The sequence below is a fragment of the Gymnogyps californianus genome, chromosome 8 (genome assembly GCF_018139145.2).
Source record: "Gymnogyps californianus isolate 813 chromosome 8, ASM1813914v2, whole genome shotgun sequence".
Classification (NCBI taxonomy): Eukaryota; Metazoa; Chordata; class Aves; order Accipitriformes; family Cathartidae; genus Gymnogyps; species Gymnogyps californianus.
In genome coordinates, this window is record NC_059478.1 from 16,864,761 (window position 1) to 16,887,258 (window position 22,498).

Genomic DNA, 22,498 nt, shown 5'->3' on the forward strand with positions numbered 1-22,498 from the left:
TGCCCCTCTCCTTACAGTGATGCCAGTTTCCTCGAAGATCCCCTCCGCCGCTTGCTCAACCCGGCGATGCCTAACCGCTTCCGCCAGCCCCGCTCCCGCTCCCCATGACCCCGTCCGGGCCGGTCACCCAGCCTCCGCCTCTCCCACTGCCTGCCTCGCCGGGCTGCCCCGCCCCTCCTCCCACAGATATAAGCCAGCGCCTCCCGCCCCGTCGGCAGCTCACCGCGCTCAGGCTCGACAGGACCCCGCCGGATCGCTCCCCCGAGGATGCTGCGCGCCGTCGCCGGAGGACGGACTCTGCTGCTGAGCGCCCTGCTGTGGCGCCTGGCCGCCGCCGCCGGTGGGTGACGGCGGGCGGGCAAGCCGGGAGGGCCGCTGGCTCGGGCGGACGGGACAGGCGGCGGGGCTCGGTCCCTCTGACAGAGAGACGCCAGAGCCCGAGGAGAGCCGCCCCGCGCCGGCGGCTGTGGCGGGAGCAGCGGCTGTCGCGCGCGGGGCGGTTGGGGGGCGGCGGCTGTCGCGCGGGGGCTGTCGCGCGGGGCCGTGGCGGGAGAGCGGCACTCGCCCGCGGGCTGTGGCGGGCCCCGGCACCGGCCCGGCTCTGCTTCAGCACCCGGACGGCGGAGCACTCGGGTCGCCAAGGGCTGGTTTCTTCTGGGGGGGTCGTTAATGACCATAGCCGGGTCGGTGCTGCGGAGCAGGGGGGAATCTCAGGGGTCGGCAGTCGCACGCAGCTGCTGTCCTGCAGTAACAAGGAGTGATCTGCAAGATTTCTTTCCCTTGTCCCCAGTTCCGAGCTTGTCGGAGAGGCAGAGAAGGTGGTATTTAGAAAATAATTAGGATATCGCTCAGTGAAACGCTTGATTTCCAGAGGTTACAGAGGTCGTGTGGGGTTTTCCACTCCAGCTTCCTTCCAGGCAGTTCCCCGAAGCAGCTGTGGTGTCCGCAGGGACAGCGGGGTCGCGGGTCACCACGGCCTCCCTTCCGCTTGTGCACGGGCCACGAGTTCATCTGGGGGTAGTCCCTCTCAGATGTAAGCGTGTAGGGCAACCACTGATTTTTAAAGACTTTATCTTCCCAAAATAAATAAATGGGGAAACTTGGAGCTAAAGCCTTCTGCAGCAGACACAGCCAGGGATGATTTTGAACTACACTGCATTTGTTTGGTGCTTGGACATTCTCATGAGTATCTTCAAGCTTTTGTAGCTTCTTCAGAGGTCTTAGATCAAAAAGGAAACATTAGACAGAACTCCTCATAAGTTACCTCAGCAACCTGGGAATTACAAGAGGGAAAATAATTTTCTTCTCGTATTTCTCGCTTCTGCCAGGACACATTCCTTTAGTAAGACCAACATGAGCCCAGAGGGCAGGACCAAGCCCTTTTCCCCAAAAGAACATTTCCAAGTAGCAATTAACAGCAACTGCTTCATTTAACTAAACGGTGACTGCAGGGAACCAGGAATTACATATAATATGACTGATGGCACTCTTCTCTTTTCTGTATTTAAAGGCAATCCAGAACTACCAACAGCAGTTAATATAACTTGGTCTTCAATCAATTTTAAAACTATACTACAGTGGCAACCAAAACCATCAGGTTACTTCTATACAGTAGAAGTACACGGGTAAGTAGATAACACCAAGGTGTGGCCATTAATGGCAGTTGAAGAAGATGCAAATAGACTGTGTTTGAATATTTCTGAGACTGAATATAACAGGAAAAGAGCCCAAACGTGAGGATTTAGGAAAATTGCCAGCCCAGCTGTTAATACTTCTTTGTTTCCAACTATAAGAATCTCTGATTCAGGCTTCGGGTTTTGCCCACTTCAGAAACAGAGAGTTGAGCTTTAGATCAGTATTTCAGTTCTGGGGTTCGGTGCAGGTGAGCTGCACTGGAGATCTAGGCCAGGATACTTTGAAGAAGTTGACACTCAATCTGACATACCATGTATTAGATAGAACTTCACCTTTTTATGTCTTTCAAGGTGTCTGGACTGAGTGTTTCGTCTTTAGTCTTGGGAGGTGTCTGATAAATATGAGTCTGCATTTTATTCTAATTGGTGAATCACCGTAAATGAATAATTTGTCTTGCTGGGTAATACTGAAAATTGCCTTTGTTCGTCTACCTCTGTCGAGACTTCCTCTGTCATCACGCTTCATGTAAACTATGAAATATTGTGGACATAAAAAGTAGCCAGCTTATGTGAAGTGGCTAACACTTCTTTCAATAATGCAGAAAAACTTCCATGAAGTTCAGTAATAAATCTGTGCTGTTCTTAGCTCCCATATTAATTCATAGACCATTATTAACATGCCCCAAAGGGAAACTGCATCATCAACTCTCCTACATATTAATGAAAATACAGTACTGTAGTCTCCTCTGTCTGTAAAACTGGCATAGAAATGAGAGCTCTCTCATGACTAATGGATGGAACACCAGTGCAACGGCCTAATGTGCTCTTCTATTCTTTAAGGGAGTGATTAAATTAATAGACTTAAAAGCACACACTTAGCAGAATGAATTTTATGAAATGTATGAATCTGGAGTTTCTTTCCAGCCATTTGTGCTTGCAAAAAATTGAAGTCTGTTTGCCCAAGATTCAGTACAGAATCAGGTATAGCTCTGATACAGAGGCACTTCTTTAAACAAGTCACTCTTATGGATGAAGTGTGCTTAAATGTTTGCTTTCTCATCTATGTACATTTACAGAGTATATTTGTTTGATCACAAAGATCAAATCTTCTCTGTCCCTATTCAGGGCATCTGTAGGACACTATCACTAACTGAGCTGTGACATCATAAGAAATCTGGTGAAGTGGGAAGGGAGTTCAGGCATCTTTTAAATAAAAGTTGACCTACTTGGAGGAAAACTCATTTGTTAATTTCCAGTCAGCACTCTTGCTCTCAGCTGAGATCACACAATTTTTCTTTTCCTTAGTTCACCACCAAGAACAGGGAAAAGAATTGAAGCAGTAATATCTAATCTGTTTTTCCATTCCTTCTTATTAGGAAGTAAAATGGGGAATTAACACTTTTTTCCTGGTTTCATTAGGAAGGTCCTCAAGTAAATGGACCTGCTTTCTATCATTTAAAAATCAAGAGAATTGCATAGGTCATGTTTTTTTCAATATTTTTCAATTGTAATTCTGCAATGAAAATTGCTGCTTCTGTCTGATTCTTAGTGACATTTGCACCTGCATAGATGCAAACACAAGTGACATACATGAGGAGACATTGTTGTCACATTAAACAATTAATATTGGTGTCAACAGAGCTTCCTAGGACAACTGATGTTTCTTAAGGCAATAGTTTTCAGATGCATCAGGGATAACACTTTCAAGTGATTTATGCATCTTCCATTTTTTAAAATAAGTCAACTGCAGAATAATCCAAAATCAGAACTACTTATGGTTTCTATTCAATTCATATAAAATATATGAATTTTTAATTCACATATGTATCCAATAACATATTTCTATAATTAATACGGCTCATATTTGATTTACTTGATTCTACTTTGAATTGTGAAATATAGCTGTACAGGATAGTGGTTTTTGAGGTTTTTTCTTCTCCTTTTCAGCCTAGTACACCTGCAAGACTGTTCCACTGGATGAGGGAAATCTATAGAGTTTGAGGGGAAAAAACGTTTTTTAACATATCTAGATATGTAAAAATCTGGTTGGAAAGTGTTGACGCTTCTTTCTTCCTCTTTTCAGACAGACATCTGACACCAAAAAAAAATGCATACTGACAGCAGAAACAGAGTGTGATGTTACTGATGTGCTCAGGAATGTAAGAGAGACCTATACAGCACACATACTGTCTGTAACATCCTCAGGGATGGATAACTTTGAAGAACCACCTTTTGCAGTCTCTGAAAAATTTACACCTTATAGTCAGAGTAAGTAGGATTGCCAATTAAATCTTATCATAAACTTCCTTTCAAGATTACTTCCATTGACTTAAACAAGGTTTAGATTGGGCCTGAAGGTTTTTTCTATAGATTCTTACAGTAGCCATACTGATATCTGAGAAGAAGACATTCAGGCATAAAGCTTTCCCTGTTGTAGGGGAGTGTGTAAAATTTTAGTTACCATTTGTTTCTCACTGCAGTGAGTAGACCGTTTTATTAACATTGTGTACTAGATGAGGATACTTGTTAATAATCCAGAATTTCACTGTACCACTTTGGCTCTGTAAACTCATAATAGATTTGAGGAGGGAAGGGAGCAGAGGGAGGAAGAAAAAAGGGCATGTTGTGTAGAAAAGATTATGCCAGTTTTTTAATTCTAAAAATGCTTGTTTAGCGGTTCTCGGAAAACCGGAGATACAGAATTACACACAAAAAGGTTCCAAACTGAATGTTGTGTTCCAAGATCCACTTACACCATATACATTTCCCAATGGAAGCTTTCAAAGTATTCGAGATATTTTCCAACATGACCTGGAATACAAACTCTATTACTGGAAAGATCAAAGTTCTGGAAAGGTAAGGTCTGACTACTTTTTACATATTCTGTAGCTTTATTATAGCTACACAATTTCTGCTGCCTTAAGAGCTAACACTTTTGCAGAGAATGCTTTCTTGAAATATTTTTTTCCTTTACAGAAAGATGCAACAACAAAAAGCCATAAATTTGAAGTAAGCGCTGACAGCACAAAGAACTATTGCTTCTACGTACAGGGAATCATTCCCTCCCGCAGAGAAAACCGTAATGGTCAAGAAAGCATGGTGCTTTGTACCAGTGTAGGAAGAAATCTCTTAGATGGTAGGTATCTGGTGAAGTTTGTCATACAGTCTTTAGCATTCTAACAAAAAGACACTTCAATTCTGAATATATTTTTATACCTCTTTAAATTGTGATGCCTAAGTTACAAAATAAACTATTTGCTGTGTGAGAGGACACAGAGTGAACATGGAAACTCATGGGAAGAACTCACATTAAGTAAGGGTCCATGATCTTTAGCTAGCTGAGGTTGGTTTTAGGGTTTTGCTAAACTGTTTTGATTAGTTTTAAGTTGTCTGAGTTGATGACTGGTCACTGAGGTTTCAGATCTCATCACTAGCCTTCAGCTTCATTTTTTTGTTTTCTGATTGTTGTCCTCAGATCCCTCCAATAACAGGTCCCATAGTAAGTGCTTGAAGGATTAGCTCTAAAACATAGGAGTGCTGGAAACCTACGTAACAGGCATTTCCATTGACTTGTAGTTTGAGCTGAACTTCAGTTATTATCTCAAAAGCAAATTATGAGACTAAGACTTTCTTTACTGTTACATTACAAGGTCAGAGGTTGGCAGATTAACTTCTTTACCGGTAAATAAGTTAATGTTAGCAGTAACTTCTTTACTGGTAAATAAGTTAATGAGTGTTTGGTGAATCAGCCAGTCTAATTCCAGACAAACAATCTGGATAACACTTTATTCAATATGAAGTCATCAATATTAATTAAATAATATCACATTGCTGTACTCTATCTTCTCCACTAGATAAGAACATTTGCACTCTAAGTAGAAAAGCTCTTCTAAAATTGGCAAATTAACTTTCTTATCTAGATACATATTTTTGTTTATCACAACAGTTGAATTCTACTAAATTACAACTTGAATAGAAATCTCTTCTGTTGGTGTTTTCTAGCTTCTAACCTAGAATAAATTTCCACTTGGACTTAGTTTCACAGAAATAATGCAAGGGTAGGGGGAATGGTTTAACTTATTCTTGTGGTGGTAGTATGGTATTTTAGTGTACTAACTAAACTAGATTAAAACCTAGCGTGAACCAGGTGAAATAAAGCTTTACCTCAGTCCAACAAACTCACGTTAAAATGAATTCAGTTCACACTGAGGTGGTCACTCCATTTCTGTGATACTGTAAAATACAGACAGCATTTTTTAGTTCAGTGGAGTGGGTTCTAAAAGTTTGCAGCACTGTGATATTGTGGCTTCTGATAACTGAATCTTGGATTTTTTTTCCTCCCCTACAGAATATGGAGCAGAAGTCTTTATCATCATAGCAGTGATAGCAATCGCAGCCATCACTCTTGCCATTGTCCTATCAGTGATCCTGTGTAAACGCAAGAAAGCAAAAGCTGCAAGAGAAAAGGATCTACTTAATGGTGTCTAAGGAAAAACTATTGTGGACGCTAGTGGCAGTTCCAAAGCAAAAAAACCCAAACCAAAACAAAAAACATAAATTGGGTAATTGGGTGGAGCCTTTTAGCTTCTCTGATACAGGAATTTTGAAGCCCAAACTTTATGTGGATTCAAAAATCCGTTAGACAGTCATAGATGAAAAATCCAGACACCAGGAAGCCCCTGTGTCACTAGTGGCCAGAGGCTGGAAGAGCGTTCTGGTGATCTGTTACAATAGCCTAACCCTGCTCATACACTCTTCCCAAGCTCCTTCTATTGTCCTGTCTGAAACAGGATTCTGAACTAGATGTACCTTTGACTTGACCAGGTACGGACATTCTGAAAGTATGGCCTTACTGAGCCAGAAGATTTATAGTACTTGTGAGGGGAAAAAAACACTACTTTTGAAAAATATGTGTCCTTTACCTAACTAAAAGGAACATTTTTCTGTTTCTATGAAACAAAAGCTGTATTTATCTGACTTTCTTTTAATATTTCTTTTAACTGGTGAAATGATCGTTAGTTCAGATGTGACAAAGATGCTACTACTATTTCTGCACTTCTTGGATAAGATTAACTTGGTCTGTTTATCTTTGGATATAGACAATCAAAGGTAAACAAACTGAAACTACTATACCGGCAACTTGTAAGGAACACTCTTGAAGTAGGTAGCTGCTATCCATCTGGAAAGCATATCCAGATTACACTACACCTAGAGTTATACAGACAGGGTAGTCTGATGGTTCCAAGTAAGTGTTAGAACAAATACTTTGCAGTTTTTGAGTCAGTAGTAACTCACTTCATGCAAGCACTGAGTAGGTAGCAGTATTTACTGCATTTTGAATATTATTTTTAATTAAACGGTGAATTAATAGTTTATACGGTATAGATTCAAATCATCTTGGTGATGGGATTTGGAGGTACCTGTTGCTTTGACTATTTTAATATTTATTTTATAAATGAGAATCTAATTTTTATACTGGTGATATCTGTATTTATAACGGTAATTTATACTTTTCTAGTGAAATAAAGGTGACTGGGAAAATTAGACTTTCTTTTCCTTTTTTAAATTAAGCACAGTATTCATTCCAGAACTAAAGTTAAAAATGCATTTAGGAAACTTATCTTAGGACTGCAGTGTAGGCAAGCTGCCAGAAGTCTAACCAGGACCCTGCAAAACAGACTATCAGGGCACCTACTGTCCGTACGGATAAAAATATGAGAAGCCATAGTGTATGAACTGATGAAAGGTTTTGAAGAGTCCCGAGTTGCTTTTCAGCTGTCCGTTTATGTGAGCAATTATTCAGTGTTTGCAATCACAGCTTCTCATTCTAATGGAAAGCATACTAGACATCTCTTTGGAGGTATCACATAGGGATTCCCACGGTGGTGCCTGTGCCGCTTGTGGTACTAGTGTTCATCCAAGGCATTATAGGGCCTGGCCCAGAGACGAGAACTGCTGCAACTAATATTGGTATCTACTGCTGCTGCTAACGACAGTGATAGGTGCGCACACACACACACAAAAAATAAGGGAATTGGAAAAAAAATGCATCTTGTGATTGGCACTAATTGGCTGTATATCTCAAAGCTTTAAAAGAAAATTTACATTGCATTTATGAGAGGGAATAACATCAGATAAAATGAATGTTGCAATCTACCAATTTTTACAGAATTGTATTTTATGTTTTTCATCCCTACTGTATTATAGATACCTTCTTTGTGTGGATTAAGAGTCCTGTGAACATGAGTGTGGTTTATGGGGGTTTTCTTTTTTCTTTAATTCCCTTTTTTACAGGGGGAAGAAAACAAACACCAACACCACCCCCAAAAAAAACCCCGTTTACTTAATATTGTGCAATAAATGCTTATGCATTTTCTGCTGATGCATAAGCTTTGTATGGAGGAGGAATCTTACAACAGCAATCAAAAATATGAGAGAGATGTGGGAGTAAATTTAAAAATATTCCAAAATTGTCATCATTACTTCCCTTCCCTGTGCTGTTCTGCTTTCTCAGCTTCACTCAGTGCCAAGCTCAGAAAAGGGAAGCGCTCCTAGGAAAAGGAAAGTCTGTAGGATACAGCATAGCATTTATTAAACTAGACCATGCGTTGATTTTCATAAGCTACATCGAATGATGTTATAAATCATGCTTCATTACTTAAGAGATTTTTGGTGTGTTCTGAATATGAAGGTTGTTTTTAGGACAGGACAGGACACCCATAGAAATGCAAACAAGCGCCTTAAATGGCATAAGAGTGACCCACTACTGCACAAGTTCTGGAAACCTGAAGCACTTCTGTTCCCTAGCTGCAGTATGTTATCATCCAACACTGCTGAGTAACCAGAGTCACGGGGCTCACAGATCCTATTTCAAAGAGGTTTTTTGCTGTTTGTGGAGACAGTTGAGAAAGGGGCTTTTCTATTGCAAACTTCCGGAAGTATTATCCCTTGGGCCAGTGTACTGAGCCCACGCAAAATGTTTTATGCAGAGATTTAACTTTCTCAGAGTATCAGGGTGGGCAAAAGGAGTTGTTGAATAAAGGTATTGTCACTAGGAAGAAAGACTAGATCCTATCTACAACACACATGTGGTCACTTCAGCACTGTACCCATTTAAGATGGAGCCAGCCACCCAGGGACTCGATGTGAGAAAGGGAAGGCTTTTCCTACATGCCCAAGTTCGCTGACTTATCTTCTGAGCAGGTTTCTGTAAGCAAGCGTGTTCCTACTGATGTTCCTGATTCCCCTGTTCTGCTTTGCTCCTTGTTATCTGTTGCGGAAAAAGGTATCTAACTATTTCAAGTGGAGAAAAACATTTGCACAGTTCCCTGACACAGTGCTTCTGTTCTCTCCTTATACAGATGAACGTGTAACATTGCATACTGTAATAAGCCACTTTCATTTTATAGTACTGCTTTAAAATCACGGTCTTCTTCACGTGAGTGAATGAAGGCTGATGTTGTTATGGTACTTTTCTGCCAGCCCTAACAGCCTCATTACAGACAATAAAATTACTGCCATTACTTAAAATGAAGAAGTGTCCAGGACTTCATAAATGTATGTATGATAGATATGGCAGCAAACAGCTTAGCTAATCTATTTCCAGCAGACTCAGCTTTCCACTGTGAGAAGGCTGCTGCTGAGAGGCATGTAATGATAAGAATGTGATTATAAGCTTAACTTGGATCACTAGTTATGTGGCAACTCAGGACAAAGACCTTCTGCATTAAGTAAGTGAGAATAAACAGCTGTGATAGTTCTTGGTTCAGTTTTGTAATGCTGATTATTTTGCACGTTAGTAGTGATTGCTACACAATTTCAGAACCTTGTAATACACAGGAATGAGTGGGCTTTTGGCAGTACCAGACCCAAGAGTCAATTGAGTAGTCTTCTAATTATGCAGTATTTATCCACATACAAACAACCACGCTTCCTCTAGTCTATGTTTGTCACTGAGGAAGAGAGAAGACCTGGTACTCATGTTTGAGAAAGACAGGAAAAACAAAAAAGAACAATCTGCTAGACAGGACAGAAGCAGGAACTGGCCAGCTAAAAATCTTTCCACAACCATTGGATTTGGTTTTATTCACCATGGCATACGCTCTCTCACACAGTATTGCCCATTCCCTTAACAAAGGGAACCTGTCACAGAAAGCTGCTCTTCCCTTATTTGCCAGTGTGTGTCCTCCAGTGCTCTACAGCAGGACACTTACAAAAGCTCAGGGCACAATGACCAGGACAGATGTGCTGCAAATCTCCTCTTTCCACCTTATGATGAGAAATATTCCCACTAGTGAGATCCTTCTGCTGCTTCTGGCACAGGCTCTCATTCAGCCTATACAGCCCATTTCAGTATCCCCCACAAGGACCCAGAAGGAACATCTTCCCCTGTAATTCCTCAGCCTCTAACTGTAGCTGAATTAGGCAAGTGCATAGGAAGATTTGCCTCAGGGGTGATTTCTTCCAGTAAAACCTGCCAGTACCTGGGAATAAAGACACAGCCATGTTGACTGTTTCCAGGGCTTTTACAGCCAGGTCCTCTCTATGTCCAATTGCAGGGATCATGCCTGATTCTCATCTTGTCAAAATTTGTGCCCTATTAGTGACACACTTCAGTGATTTGCTCCTGTAAGCAGCTCACAACGTTTCTGCTCCTTGCCTCCCCTGGCTCCTTTGTTGATGTTTCCATTCCTCTCCCCCATCCCCTATTCATTTCCATTACCTGTTCTTTCCCAGAGATGAACCCACTGTGTCATTCCTGCAAACAGCTGGTTAGGATCTCATTTAAATGAAAATACAGCACCTGAATAAATATATATCCCTTAATCAACAATCAAGAATCTATTAATAGCATGACAGCACTTTTTTTTACTCTCTACAGATTCCCTTGGTCACTGTAATTGGATCAATAACTTCCAGAATATTTGCTAGCACTGCTATGAGTGCCTTTCTCAGTGCACCTAATTACCTTTAAATATTAATGGTTTTAGTGGCTCGTTTAGCTAGCAACAAAGTTATTAATCTGAACTCAAAGAATATTCACAGTTCCAGATCTCAGTTATCCTCACTGATGCATTTTCTTCTATTTTTATTTTCAAATTTTCTACCTTATTACTTCAAGAAATATTTAAATAGCAAAGTACTCAGACATTGTTATATTCACAAAACTATTTCATCAAAAGAGGTTTAATTAAAAACCTCCTTCCTCTGAATAAATATTTTCCCAATGAGATCATATGATAATTTTTAAATTAGTTCTTCAGTAATCACATAATTCAATTAAAAAGCTAGTGTAATGAAAGAGCTAGAATGACAAAAGAGATTTTAAAACCTATTCCAATAAAAAGTACTCATTATTCCAGGAAAAAAGGCGTTGTGTTTGTTTTTTTCGTTTTTAAAAGAGTGCATCCTTGATTAACACAGGTTTTCCCTCTGCTGCCTTCATAATTTACCATCCGTTCACACCAAATATGTACGTCTCCACAGAGATGATACTCAACCTGATTTCCCATCTTTCCACTTTATTCATAACATGATCATTTGCTTCCATAAAGCATCAAGGGTGCAACCCTGTCACCGCTGCAGCTGTCACTATAGTAGTGGAACCACGAGCACCACAGATCTGTTCCTTCTTTGCTCTTCGCGCTGCTATGTCAGAACAGTAACACTACATATACAACTTACACTCTGTGAGCCATCCCTATAATATTAATCCTGCAACTGCATGTCTGGTATTAAGTTTTGTGTGCCTAGAAAAGGTGACCCCCAGTGGCAAAAAAAGGCATAATCAGTATGTTAACAATCCAAATTTTCTTAAATGGCTAGTACACTGATATCCAGTTTGAATCCAGATTTCACCAAATTTGAAGGAAAAGGGCACGTGAAATTTGTTAGATCTTCTCTTTCCTAATAACGAAGAGCAACAGATTGAACAGCTCAATGAGATCTAATAGGAAGGGTGGGAGCAGCGCTCTCTCCCCCTGAACCCCCCCTCTGCCTTCCATTCAGTCCGTGCTTCCCTCTGCCAGGTTCTCCAGGGATCTTGGGTTATAACATACCCTGTCTTGTCCAGTTTTCAAGCACTGCTGGAAACAAGGCCCCAGTTAACAATCCAGCAGGTAGCAACAAGTACTTATTTACCCATGGTTTGCACAATGGTGTTAAAGTCTGCACAAAACCATACTCCCTTCTCCTGACAAAGTTCTCCTTTAGTCTCAGAAAACTCAGGAGTGCTCAGAATTAGGAGATTTTCACATTGCATGTTAAGCTTCTTACCACACTTTCTTTCCTCGGTATGCTTCAAACAGAAAACAGATTCCTCTTGCTGCCCTTTTAGAGGAATGGACTGAGAACCTCAGAGAAGGGACTGAAGTCTTCTAGGAGCACTGGAAAAATGTGTTACTACTGTGCATGTCATAATTTGAGCTGTAAAAGCCCTGTAAGTTATGTTGAAGTACACGCTATGTTTGGAACTGTGATAATACGCTCTCTGTCCAGCGGCAAGGAAGAGAAAGGCACAGGGAGGAATAGCTGGAACGCAGCCATGTTTGTAACCGGGGCTATTTGGGGCTTTACTTGCTTTGAGTTCTGCTGAGCTTGTCTCAAAAAGCAACCCCAAAAAAGTCTTTTGAGGGACTGACCTTCCACTCTAGAGGCAGTGACAGGCACAAGAAGTCAAAACAGGTCCCAGCTGAGGGGCTGCTCTTCTGTACTGAGTCTCTCAAGCAGGTCACTACGCTATGTAACAACCTCGGGGACAATAAAATACATGGTATACACAGGAACTACTACTGTCTATCAGACAGAGCTACTCAAGTACCTTCTATCCCACCCGCATGATGCACCCCAGTGCCTCAGAGGAAGTTTACAGACGTAACACCCTAAGCATGAAGAGATTTTTGTGAGCATTGAAACACTAACCTCAAGCAGCCTTTCCAAAATTCTCTACTTAGGGCTATTATAAATACAACTATTCTAATAAGAAAACTTTAAATTTTTTAATTCTCTAGTTAGCATTTGTAGGTTAAAAAAAGAAAAGAATGTCAATGTGTAGATTTGACCTTGGCCCTTAATTCCCTACTAAGCTTAAAAAAAAATTTGCTAATGGTTCCTGGCTTTCCAGAGAAGTCCTGTTGCAATATGTAAGATTGCATCTGAGTTTTAAGAAGCCTCCAGCACACATGCCTTTCCTTTTAATCATTATTTTCCCAAATACATCAGCCCCTTTATAGATACTTCATTATCTTTCAGTGTTTTACCGTCACATTAGCAACTTCTGACACATCTGTTTTTAGCTCTGTTGCTTTTGTGCCAATACATTCCTGCAGTAGAATACCACAATAAAGTAAAAAAATAAAGGCTAGCTTATTTTGGGGAGCATCTTCACACTACTTACCTCGTCATGATTCACAACGACTAAAATCAGTCAAATGGTTTTTCGTGCCTGCTTGCACTAAACTGCTCAGTCTAAGGAAACGAAGGGTATATTTGGTTACACAGAAGAATGTCTCTTCAATTGCATACATGGAGTGTCTTTTCCAGAGCAGTATTCCCCAAACTTTCTATAATCAAGCTTAAAGAATTAGCTTTCATTTGTGCCAAACTCTAAAGTTATTTTAATGCAGAAAACTTGCTCAGTCATGTAGGTAGTGTTGCCTATTTCTACCCAAGTAAACCAATCTCAGCAGTCTTAGTTTTGTCTAGACAGCATTGACCTCATTTTTCCAGTTCTGTTCTATTTTGGAGCAGCATCATGTGTGGATGCCGCTTGTTTCCCAGAATGAGGGATGGGTGGGGAATAAGGATGTTGGTTTGTGGACAAGCAGAGTGGGGAACGGGGCTCGGCACTATGGCACAAGAGCTCCTTTTGCCAGTAAAAGCAATTGTATTGAATCTTTACAGTTCAGACTTGCCAAAGGTTGCTAAGAGTGAGGTTTCTAACCAGTGCGAGAGAGATTGTGATTGTTAAGCCTGGTTTGCGAAAGATACGTTCCACAGAAGTGGAGTGTCCAAGTTCTCCTTCTCTCCTATTTTAAAATGCCAGTTCGATGATTATTCTTGCACTGTTGCATTCATTGCAGGATTACTGGCAAAATGTCTTTAGTTTACAAAGTCAATCCCCATGGAATTTCACCAGATGTTTAGGCATATTATTTCTATTTAAACCCTGAACTTGTCATATTTTTCAAATTACTCCCTTAAGACAGCTTCTGTCTGTGAAGTTCCAGGCTACTTGTCATCTGGCTCTGCTTTTGCATACAAGGAAAGAAAATGATGCAGCAGTTCAAAGATGGCTGAGCAACTTCGAAGATAACGTTCTTCTAAGGTTTTAACGTAAGAGACAAATTGCTGTCACAGTAACCTAGCTTGGCTACATTTCTGTTTCAAGATGAAACCAGTTTCATCTTATGTTTGAATGCATGTGACAGGATGGGTTTCATCAGAACATATAAACAAACATAACATAGGAACCTGTAACATGCACAGCCATTCTAAACTTCCAGGTGAAGTTTAAGGCATCATTAATAAAAATCTGACTGTATCCAGAGCACTAGCAAGAGCCTGGAACCACAACGTGCGATGGGAAAACCAGCCGACCAACCTCCTCCCAAAACAGCTGCACATCACTCACTCATAAAACCAAGAAACCTCTTTCCATGCTCATGAAAGGGACTGGCACAAACCAACTGGTATCTACACCTAATAAAGAAGCAAATACATTATACATAGAAATAAGTGTTTTGAACAGCAGCTTTATAAGCAGAAATTTGAACTTGCACACTGTTCATTTTCTTCTTAACAGATAAAAGTTGTAGTTTATTTTTTCTATAAAACTAAGTAACCTTTTCCCCCTACTATTTTTCACAGTTGAATTTCAGGTGATGATTATCATGGACATCTCATAGTATCTATGACAGTTATATATAAATTTTAATAATGGATTTTTAATTCCTATCTTGATGATAGGCCATCTTAATGTTTTTTCACATTTCTAGACCACTTCAGAACACCAAGGATTAGGTGATGCACTAGTATCTGTTGAGTGTGCAGAGAGCTGAATCCTATGGAAGAATCACTAAATTAGTTCTCTCCAGTCCTAAGCCACAGGATATTTCTTTATAGATTTAAGAAACATGAAGATTGAGTTCCCTGTTCTACAGAAGCATAAGTCACTTAAGTTTCAATACTAGATGCAATCCAATTAAAAAGTCTGTCAAGTAAGTGTCATGGTAGCACTCCATGCCGCTTTGTTTCTCACTAGTCATCTTCTCTAGTATACCAGAGCTAATGAAGTGGCAATACATCCAGAATTTTCTTATAGTACAAGTCACTTTCAAGTGATGCTAAAGTAATCTTACATTTGGGCTGTCCAGCCAGGTGTGTCCACTCCACCCTATCCGTGCCAAGTGGCACATATATTTGGGCAAGAAACATCCCTGCAACATGGGTACTGGCTAGGATGTAGCTTACACTGCCACCTTTTCCCAGAAGAATTACAAGGGTCAGTGGTAGGTTGGATTTTTGTGCGCGTTTCCTGCTGGGGGCTTGTTGGTAAGAAAAATATATCTGTTATGCAGTGAAACGCGCTTTGCACTTGGGATGGAAGATGACAAGGTTTACAGTGATGTTCTGTTCACCTTGCAGTTTATTCTAGTTTCATGCTAGTCCCGTAGAAAGCACCACCACCTCCCAAACAAATATAGTCTTTGTCAAGAAAGCTTAATTTTTGCTGAGAGGGGATAGCTGTCTGGAGCTTTAGTAAACATTGAGAAATACTGGACCAAGGTTACTGAACATTCTCAAAAGATGGTGGATTGATCCTTGAAAAGGAGTTTGAATTTGTTGCTCCATGGTTTCAGTTCTACCATTCCAGGAACTGATGTCTTCCCTCTACACAAGGAAGAATTAAAGTGTTGAGGCATACAAACCAAGCATTTGGAATGAACTGGGTAGCTGAGAGCCCAGAGTTGAACAAGAAACAGACTTCACACTACTCTAAATATTAAAGTATTAAACATCCTATCCACAACACAGAAGTTCCTTTTTTTTTTTCTCTCCAGCTCATCAGCTAAGTTGAATGACACAGATTTTTAGACTGCATCCTTGGTTGAGGAATTTCCTTTCAAAAGGGAGCTCTACCCTTTAAGAATGCTACACAATGCACTTGTTGCACAACTAATCTCAGCTAAGAGAAGGAAAAATTAGTACTAATTAGCATTAGAAAACACTGATCACAAGAGAAGACCCTTAAAATCAGTTCATTCAAGCATATCTTGGTTTCACTTTTACACTACTGAGTTTCAAGTATCCTGATAGCTGGTATGTCTACCACAACAAAGGAAAAACATTAAAAATCACAAATACAGTAAAGGTGGAGAGCGATTATCCTATTTTCTTCAAAGTACAAAGATTAAGCAGCACTCAAAAGAATTACCACGTTAAGTACTGATATTATGTTAACCTTATTCAGGCCCACACCCTTCTAAAAATCAATAAACTTGAAGGAAAAAGAAGTGGCCAGTGGACAAAGGAGGAAGAGGAGAGGTCAGAATCAGTGCAGACTTAAAACAGATTAATGCACCTATAATCCAATTGCTCTAAGTACACATCTTCAAGTACTCAGCTCATGTTTTTTTGTTAAGCCTACAACTGGATGGCATCATCTGGCTGATTCTAGGGTGAATTTCAGACAGTACTACGGACTTTATAAACTGAACACAAGTCAATCAGCTCACTAAGTAACTTGAGATTTGTTGAGTATGCAATCACTGTATTGTTACAAAATTCCTAATCACATCATAAAGAAACATAAAAAGTCTAGATATATTTTATCTTTAGATTTATTATTATTTCAGAGGCACTTAATGTCTTACATTTATATAGCGCCATTTCCCCCTCCAAAACACTTTACAGTATTTACATACAGGAATGTTTCCCATCACTGTTGAAATGCAGCCATCTGACTATTACCGGTACCATCTTCAAAGCACCAACAGTTTGAGACTGAAAATATTCATCAGTACTTTGTCTTACTAAGATATTTCAGAATTCCAATTTACAAACTTCCAACTTGTGCTATTAAAAAGATGTAACAGCTAAAATACAGTATCACAGTGCAATTCTGCAACAGAACTGAGACTTGGATCATTTTCATTAGATTTTTTACAATCTTTCATTAGACCAAGTCTATCTCAAAATACTTTAATGTAAGGCCTTTTAAGAATATCATTCTAAAACACCATTCTTTTTTATACTTTCTTTATAAGCCTCTCTTACAATCAAGCGCAGAACAGTATTTTTTCTTTCCTTCCAGTATATTTAGAAACACCAAGTCCTGGCCCTAAGGAGATACTAGCATCCTCAGTTTCAACGAACTTCATGGCATCTAAAGGCAAACCTATTCCTCCTTGGTTATGGAGTTGGATTTTTAATTTCTTTTTTTGTTTTTAGTTTGTAAAATAAATCTGAGATTACACAAAATTCTGTTATTAACCAATTGAATTGTAAAGTACCTTGGGATTGGCTGCTGGGGTGCTATGTAAGTGTGCTGTGTGTGGTTTTGCTTGTCAGTGTTAAAAATACATTAAAGTATCCCAAGTTCACTACTCCACTGCAAAGTCTGCCCTAGTCACAAAGATAATAGCAACTTTCTCATTTTAGAGATTTTTTTTTTCTTTTTTTCTCTTAAAGGCTACTAAAACATCCCTTCCAAGAGAAGAAGTTGCATTTGTGCTGAGAACTTTCACAAAAACCCCCAAAACAAACACACACACCCCCCCCCCAACAAACTACCTGGCGTCCCTACTGTCATGGTTACAATTAAAAAGACTACCACCTCACATACAGCATGCTGCTACCTGCTACGTTATGGCTGATGTGAGAATCTGAATGAACAGAAAAAAATTAGTAAAATGAGATATCTATTTGCCTTCTTGTGGACCAAGCACAAAAATTTATTCCAGTACCTTATTCTCTTGAATACGCTACAGTTCAGAGAGGCTTTTTTGATTTTCATTGATGCATTATACTATGAATCCACTGTGGTCACTAGATTCTTATACCAGGATAGCTTTTTGCATTTGAGTACTATGAAAGAATAGTAGTACTGACAGGTATGGGCAAGAACTATGATACAAGGAAAAATACTAACAGGTAGCAATTTCAACATGAAAGATGATGACTAATCAAATTGGGTAAAACATAACAGACAGCAGTGCATCCAAGTACATACCCATTTTATAAAAAGTTGGTTTTGTTTTTAATCTAAAACCTTGATAAAAGATGCACAGAGAACAGATTTATTGCATATTTTATGCATGCCTTCATGTAGTGCATTCCTGTGTTATACCTTATATGGAACACTAAAAAACTACTAGACCTTCACTGTACAACAGGTATTGTAAATTTTTGTTTTAAAGCCTAAACAGCAATTCAGTTGGAGTTATACCTTCCTATTCCCTGATCACAAAAATCACCTTGCTGCATTTATGTTTGTCAAAGTCACACGGCAACCACAGTAATCATTTGTATGGAAAAAATGGTTACAGTAAACTCTTTAAAGAGTTTGGTTTCTTCAAGGGGATTTGGCAGCTGGAACAAGAAAACCAGCAGAGACTAGAGATCCTTAGGCAACAGCGAGAATCACTGGTGAATAATTTGTATCAGAAATCAAGAAACCTCATGACACATAAGAGAATAAACGTGAAGGATGAAAGCATCATTTTAGGCTTCACAGCCTAGAAGACCAAACAGGAAGTACCATTATCACTTACTTTCAAACTCAGATCTGAAGGGCAGCTAAAACCATAAGGAGATCTGATTTTTTGAAGAGGGAGAAAAGGAGTAACTTGGAAAAAGCAACTGCTATATTACAGGACTGAACACACACAGGACAGACAATAGTCTGCTATTTCACAGATTAACATTTTTGAGTCCATTCTAACCCCTACTGATTTCAAGAGAAGAATGACTGGACCCACATTCTGTTCTCTGTTTCTACTTGTAGGAGCCATTCATTTCTTCAGAGCTGAAAACATGCACAAGATTGATGTTCCTTGTATCGAACACATTTCTTTCCCCCGCCCTTTTTTTTTTTTTGTCAGTCCTTTCCTGCCTCAACCTCCTCTCAACTCTTCATTACCATAGTATTTCTCTGACAGAAAACGGCCAGCTAGGGTGGGGGATAGATGAAGCTCTTGCTAAACTGGGAGAGAAAGTAATGCTGAGCAGCAGAGAGAATTGCATGGACAGACAGATGTTAAAGAGAATCCAAAACCCGGCAAAGAACAAACTTAATTTTTTTACCAGAAGGAATTAGTTTTGTCTTTTAGGTTCAGTCCATCCTTCATCAGCAAGGGCATATTGGCTACATCACAAGGCTTGGTCACAGAAAAGGCTCTTTCATTTAACAGGGCACAGATCTGAAGATGGGAGAATGTCCTGCACCGTGTGAGATAACTCAGAAATATGCATAGAACAGAGCAAAAATCCAAGACTGCTTTGCAGGAACAAGAGAGGTAGCAACCCTAATTTTAACAGGGCTTTTCACTGAAGGGAAAGAAGGTCTACAAAAGTCAAATCAGCTGATTTCAAATGGTTTGCATCCCAGGATGAATCAGGTTACACTGATTTAAGCCCAATTTAATTTAGGCAGGTTTTTAAACCACAAGAATAAGGACATTCTTAGTACATATCAATAATTAAACCAACATATACACAATTAGCAATATCCTACATAATAGTAAACGCTTAACAGCTTGTTTTGGGTTATCCTAGTTAATTTGTTTAAAAAACAAGCTGAGTAGTTTTATTGTACAATGTCTGCCATTCTACACGCTTCCTGTAACCATCAGTCTCTGTAGCCGTTCATTTCATGACTTTAAGATCCAAATTCAACTGTGTCTTCAGTTATTTTCTTGAACTCGTAGTTTCCTCTGCCATCCATATGCAAGTAAAACTGAAATAAAAGAACATACATTATCAACCACCTAAAAATTACTAGGTCTATAAATGCCTAAATAAATTATATTTTGAAGTAGTTTTAATGCAAAATCTTAAACTCAGCTAGCCAGAGGGTAAGCTTCTCCCACCTCATGTTTCATTAAATTCAACTGCCTCTGGAAAAAAGTTAAACTGTTTTTTTTCCATATCATCCATCAGTCTGCTAATGGTCAAACCTAGACTTAACACTGCTATCTTGGGTTTTGTGACAATATACTTAAGGTACACATTCATCCCTGTGTATTAATTCAGTATTTTTCCCACACATACAGTCTGTTTGCATAAAAAGTAATAACAATAGTAAAATCTTAGTTTGGAAAAAAAGAAGTCCATGTATTAGAGATGAATTTTTTTAATGCATAGATATATTAGGTATCTTGAACGCAAAAATTCCATGCTGTTTACTGGGTTCTGGTTCAAGAGTTTTTTTGAGGCTCAGAAAGAAGACTTAAGTATCTAGTGAGCCCTTCATATTTTTGAGGCTACTTTTACAGATACATTTAAGGATTTTTGGTTACCTTTCCATTCATAACTGGAAGGGTAAGAACATTTCAAATAGTGCAACTGGATTATGAAAGTAAAACCTTTTTAAAAAAAACAGAACATGACCTATTAGGATGTAAAATGAGAACACCTTGAATTGTAAAGTCAATTTAATAGAAAGTCAAACAACAAAACCCCTACCACCTACAGATATCCTTAGCAAAAGCAAGGACTACATACATCGTGATGTTTCCAGAGTGACTTTCTGTGGGAGACAGTGAAGAGAGTGATGCCAACCTACATGAAGAAAATACACACAATAAAGCAGTTAATTTTTCTCATGGGGCAGTTGTTAATTTATTTTTCAGCATGATATCAGCTGAAGAGCTTAAATTCATAAACACAAACTTCCAGACTCTATTATTAACAGTATTTATATGTAGCCTTAATACAAGATTTTGGAGGGAAAAAAAAGCAGGAGGGATTTATCTTTTTTAATTGATTTCACTATTCTTTTACTTCTAATGATTTGGCAAACCGTAGAATGAACCGGGCAAAGGAGGTAAAGTAGGACGCAGGTAACACAACAAACCTGGTGACTAAAAGAAGTCTACTTTAACAGCAAAAAAACCAAAATCACAAAAGCTATCAATGAATTATAAACTTAGTGTGACAATTTAAAGGTGAATAATCTTCATTTCCCTGCAACTCAGTTAATTATGCATCCCTAACAGTAGCACCAATTAAAGGAGAAAATGGCTTTGATGATAAAACAGGGTAACATTTTTTCTTTCTGCAAGGACAGCTTAACCAGGAATTCTATTTTTCAGTAACATGCATTAGCCACTTGGCAACAGTAACTCAAACAAAAGTACAAATGAACATTCAAGTTAACAGAACAACAACTCTATGCAAAACAGACTTCGAAAATTGTCAGGGTATTGATATTAATGTGGTAAAATTAGTTCAAGAAATAACGTCCGTTCTTCTGCAGAGTCCTCACCTAGCGTCAATTTACTACTACAGAAGGCTCCTTAAGTTCCCACTTCAAGTTACAAGCACATGTTTCCATGGATGCACAGTTTTGCTCCACTACCATTCTGAGAATACTGCTACTCAGTAATTACTGTTATATCAAGCCCATTCTTTCCCAGGCTAGGGTTGTGAAATTGAATCTTACTGATATTTCACATTGCACTACGTAGAATCCAAAATGGCGAGTATAAGAGGGAAAGGAAAAAGAAAACTATATTTAATATCATCATGTTTTCCTGGAGTGCTTGGCTTTTCATATCTCAAAATAGATGGAAATGTTCATTTCCAGCCTTTCACTGCTGTTGCCCTGGCCAAAAGAAACCTCACGAACTACAAAAAAGTATAAAATTTCAGATTATTTGATCTTCACTTGACATTCTAAGAGTTTATGTGGAAAAGTAAGGTTACTTAGCAGTTAGTAAGAGTTCTCTGATATACAGAGGCCACATGTACATCTAAATTATCCTAAAACTACAAAAACAATTATCAAATTCTAGTGTGCATAAAGGGTCCTTGCATGCCCTTCTAAGCCTTTTTTTTTTTTATTTTTAATGTGCACTAGGCATAAAGAAGAGCGCACCTTGTATCATTTTAAGTTTCCTCTTAACATACAGAGATATAATTCTAGAAACAAAGAGCTTACCTTTCGGCAGTGGCTGTAAATGTAGCCTTCTACATCAACGCTAACAGCACTGGTGCACTCATCCAGAATTGCAAACTGGGGCTTATGATAGAATAACCTTGCCATCTGGAATGCAAACCAAAAAACTACTGTGGATACAGAACTACAACCAATAATGCACTGTTAGAAGTTAAACTAAGAATTAGTGTCCAAAAATTTACTGTGGCAAGGGAATTTCTTTTAAGTTGGCACCCACTGAAGCCTGAAAATCTGAGAGCTGTACGTTATCTTTACTTTTTTTTTGAAAAACAATTATTTTAGAACTTCTGTTTATATAATCAAAATGTAAGGCGTGGTAAGAGGTCAACATTTCCTATTAAATTTTGAGTACAATAAACACTATTTTAGGTTGTTTTCTCAGTATTCAGGTATTTCACATTTTGGGGGTTTCTTCTAAGTAAAATATTAATATTTAGTAAAGAAAAATCACTTACAATTCAGATTACGTTTTCAACCTATGTCCTGTATTTGTTAAGTATTTACGCTTTTGAGACATACCGCCATTCTCTGTTTTTCTCCCCCGCTGAGTACATCCATCCAATCCTGAACACTATCCCAGCCTCCTTCACGTTCCAAGATTTGACCCAGCTGGACATTATTCAAGTACTCCTTCAGCACCTTTTATTGAAACAGGAATGACGAATAGAGCTTAAGCGAACTTAAA

General features: G+C 39.0%; 2 protein-coding genes across 5 annotated transcripts in view; one reads left to right on the top strand and one right to left on the bottom strand.

The window, feature by feature from the left end:
• Window positions 1–267: 267 nt before the first annotated feature.
• F3 (coagulation factor III, tissue factor) lies at window positions 268–7,178 on the top strand. Its single transcript, XM_050901025.1, has 6 exons — window positions 268–340; window positions 1,511–1,625; window positions 3,718–3,902; window positions 4,309–4,490; window positions 4,611–4,770; window positions 5,983–7,178. The coding sequence occupies exons 1-6, from the start codon at window positions 268–270 to the stop codon at window positions 6,120–6,122; spliced, it is 855 nt and encodes a 284-aa protein (XP_050756982.1). The 3' UTR covers window positions 6,123–7,178.
• Window positions 7,179–18,736: 11,558 nt separating this feature from the next.
• ABCD3 (ATP binding cassette subfamily D member 3) overlaps window positions 18,737–22,498 on the bottom strand; it is a 31,747-nt gene continuing 27,985 nt past the window's right edge. For all 4 annotated transcript variants that reach the window (XM_050901293.1, XM_050901295.1, XM_050901292.1 and 1 more), the window contains exons 20-23: window positions 22,333–22,452; window positions 21,796–21,900; window positions 20,358–20,414; window positions 18,737–19,590 (exon numbers count right to left, since the gene is read on the bottom strand). In XM_050901293.1, the coding sequence (XP_050757250.1) occupies window positions 19,513–19,590; window positions 20,358–20,414; window positions 21,796–21,900; window positions 22,333–22,452 (360 nt within the window). In that variant the 3' untranslated portion in view covers window positions 18,737–19,512. The remainder of the gene's footprint in view (window positions 19,591–20,357; window positions 20,415–21,795; window positions 21,901–22,332; window positions 22,453–22,498) is intronic.

Coding starts and splice junctions, on each gene's coding strand:
- F3 (XM_050901025.1), top strand. CDS start 268: ATGCTGCGCGCCGTCGCCGGAGGACGGACTCTGCTGCTGAGCGCCCTG. Junction 3,903..4,308: donor ATTTACACCTTATAGTCAGA/GTAAGTAGGATT, acceptor ATGCTTGTTTAG/CGGTTCTCGGAAAACCGGAG. Junction 4,491..4,610: donor AAGATCAAAGTTCTGGAAAG/GTAAGGTCTGAC, acceptor TTTCCTTTACAG/AAAGATGCAACAACAAAAAG.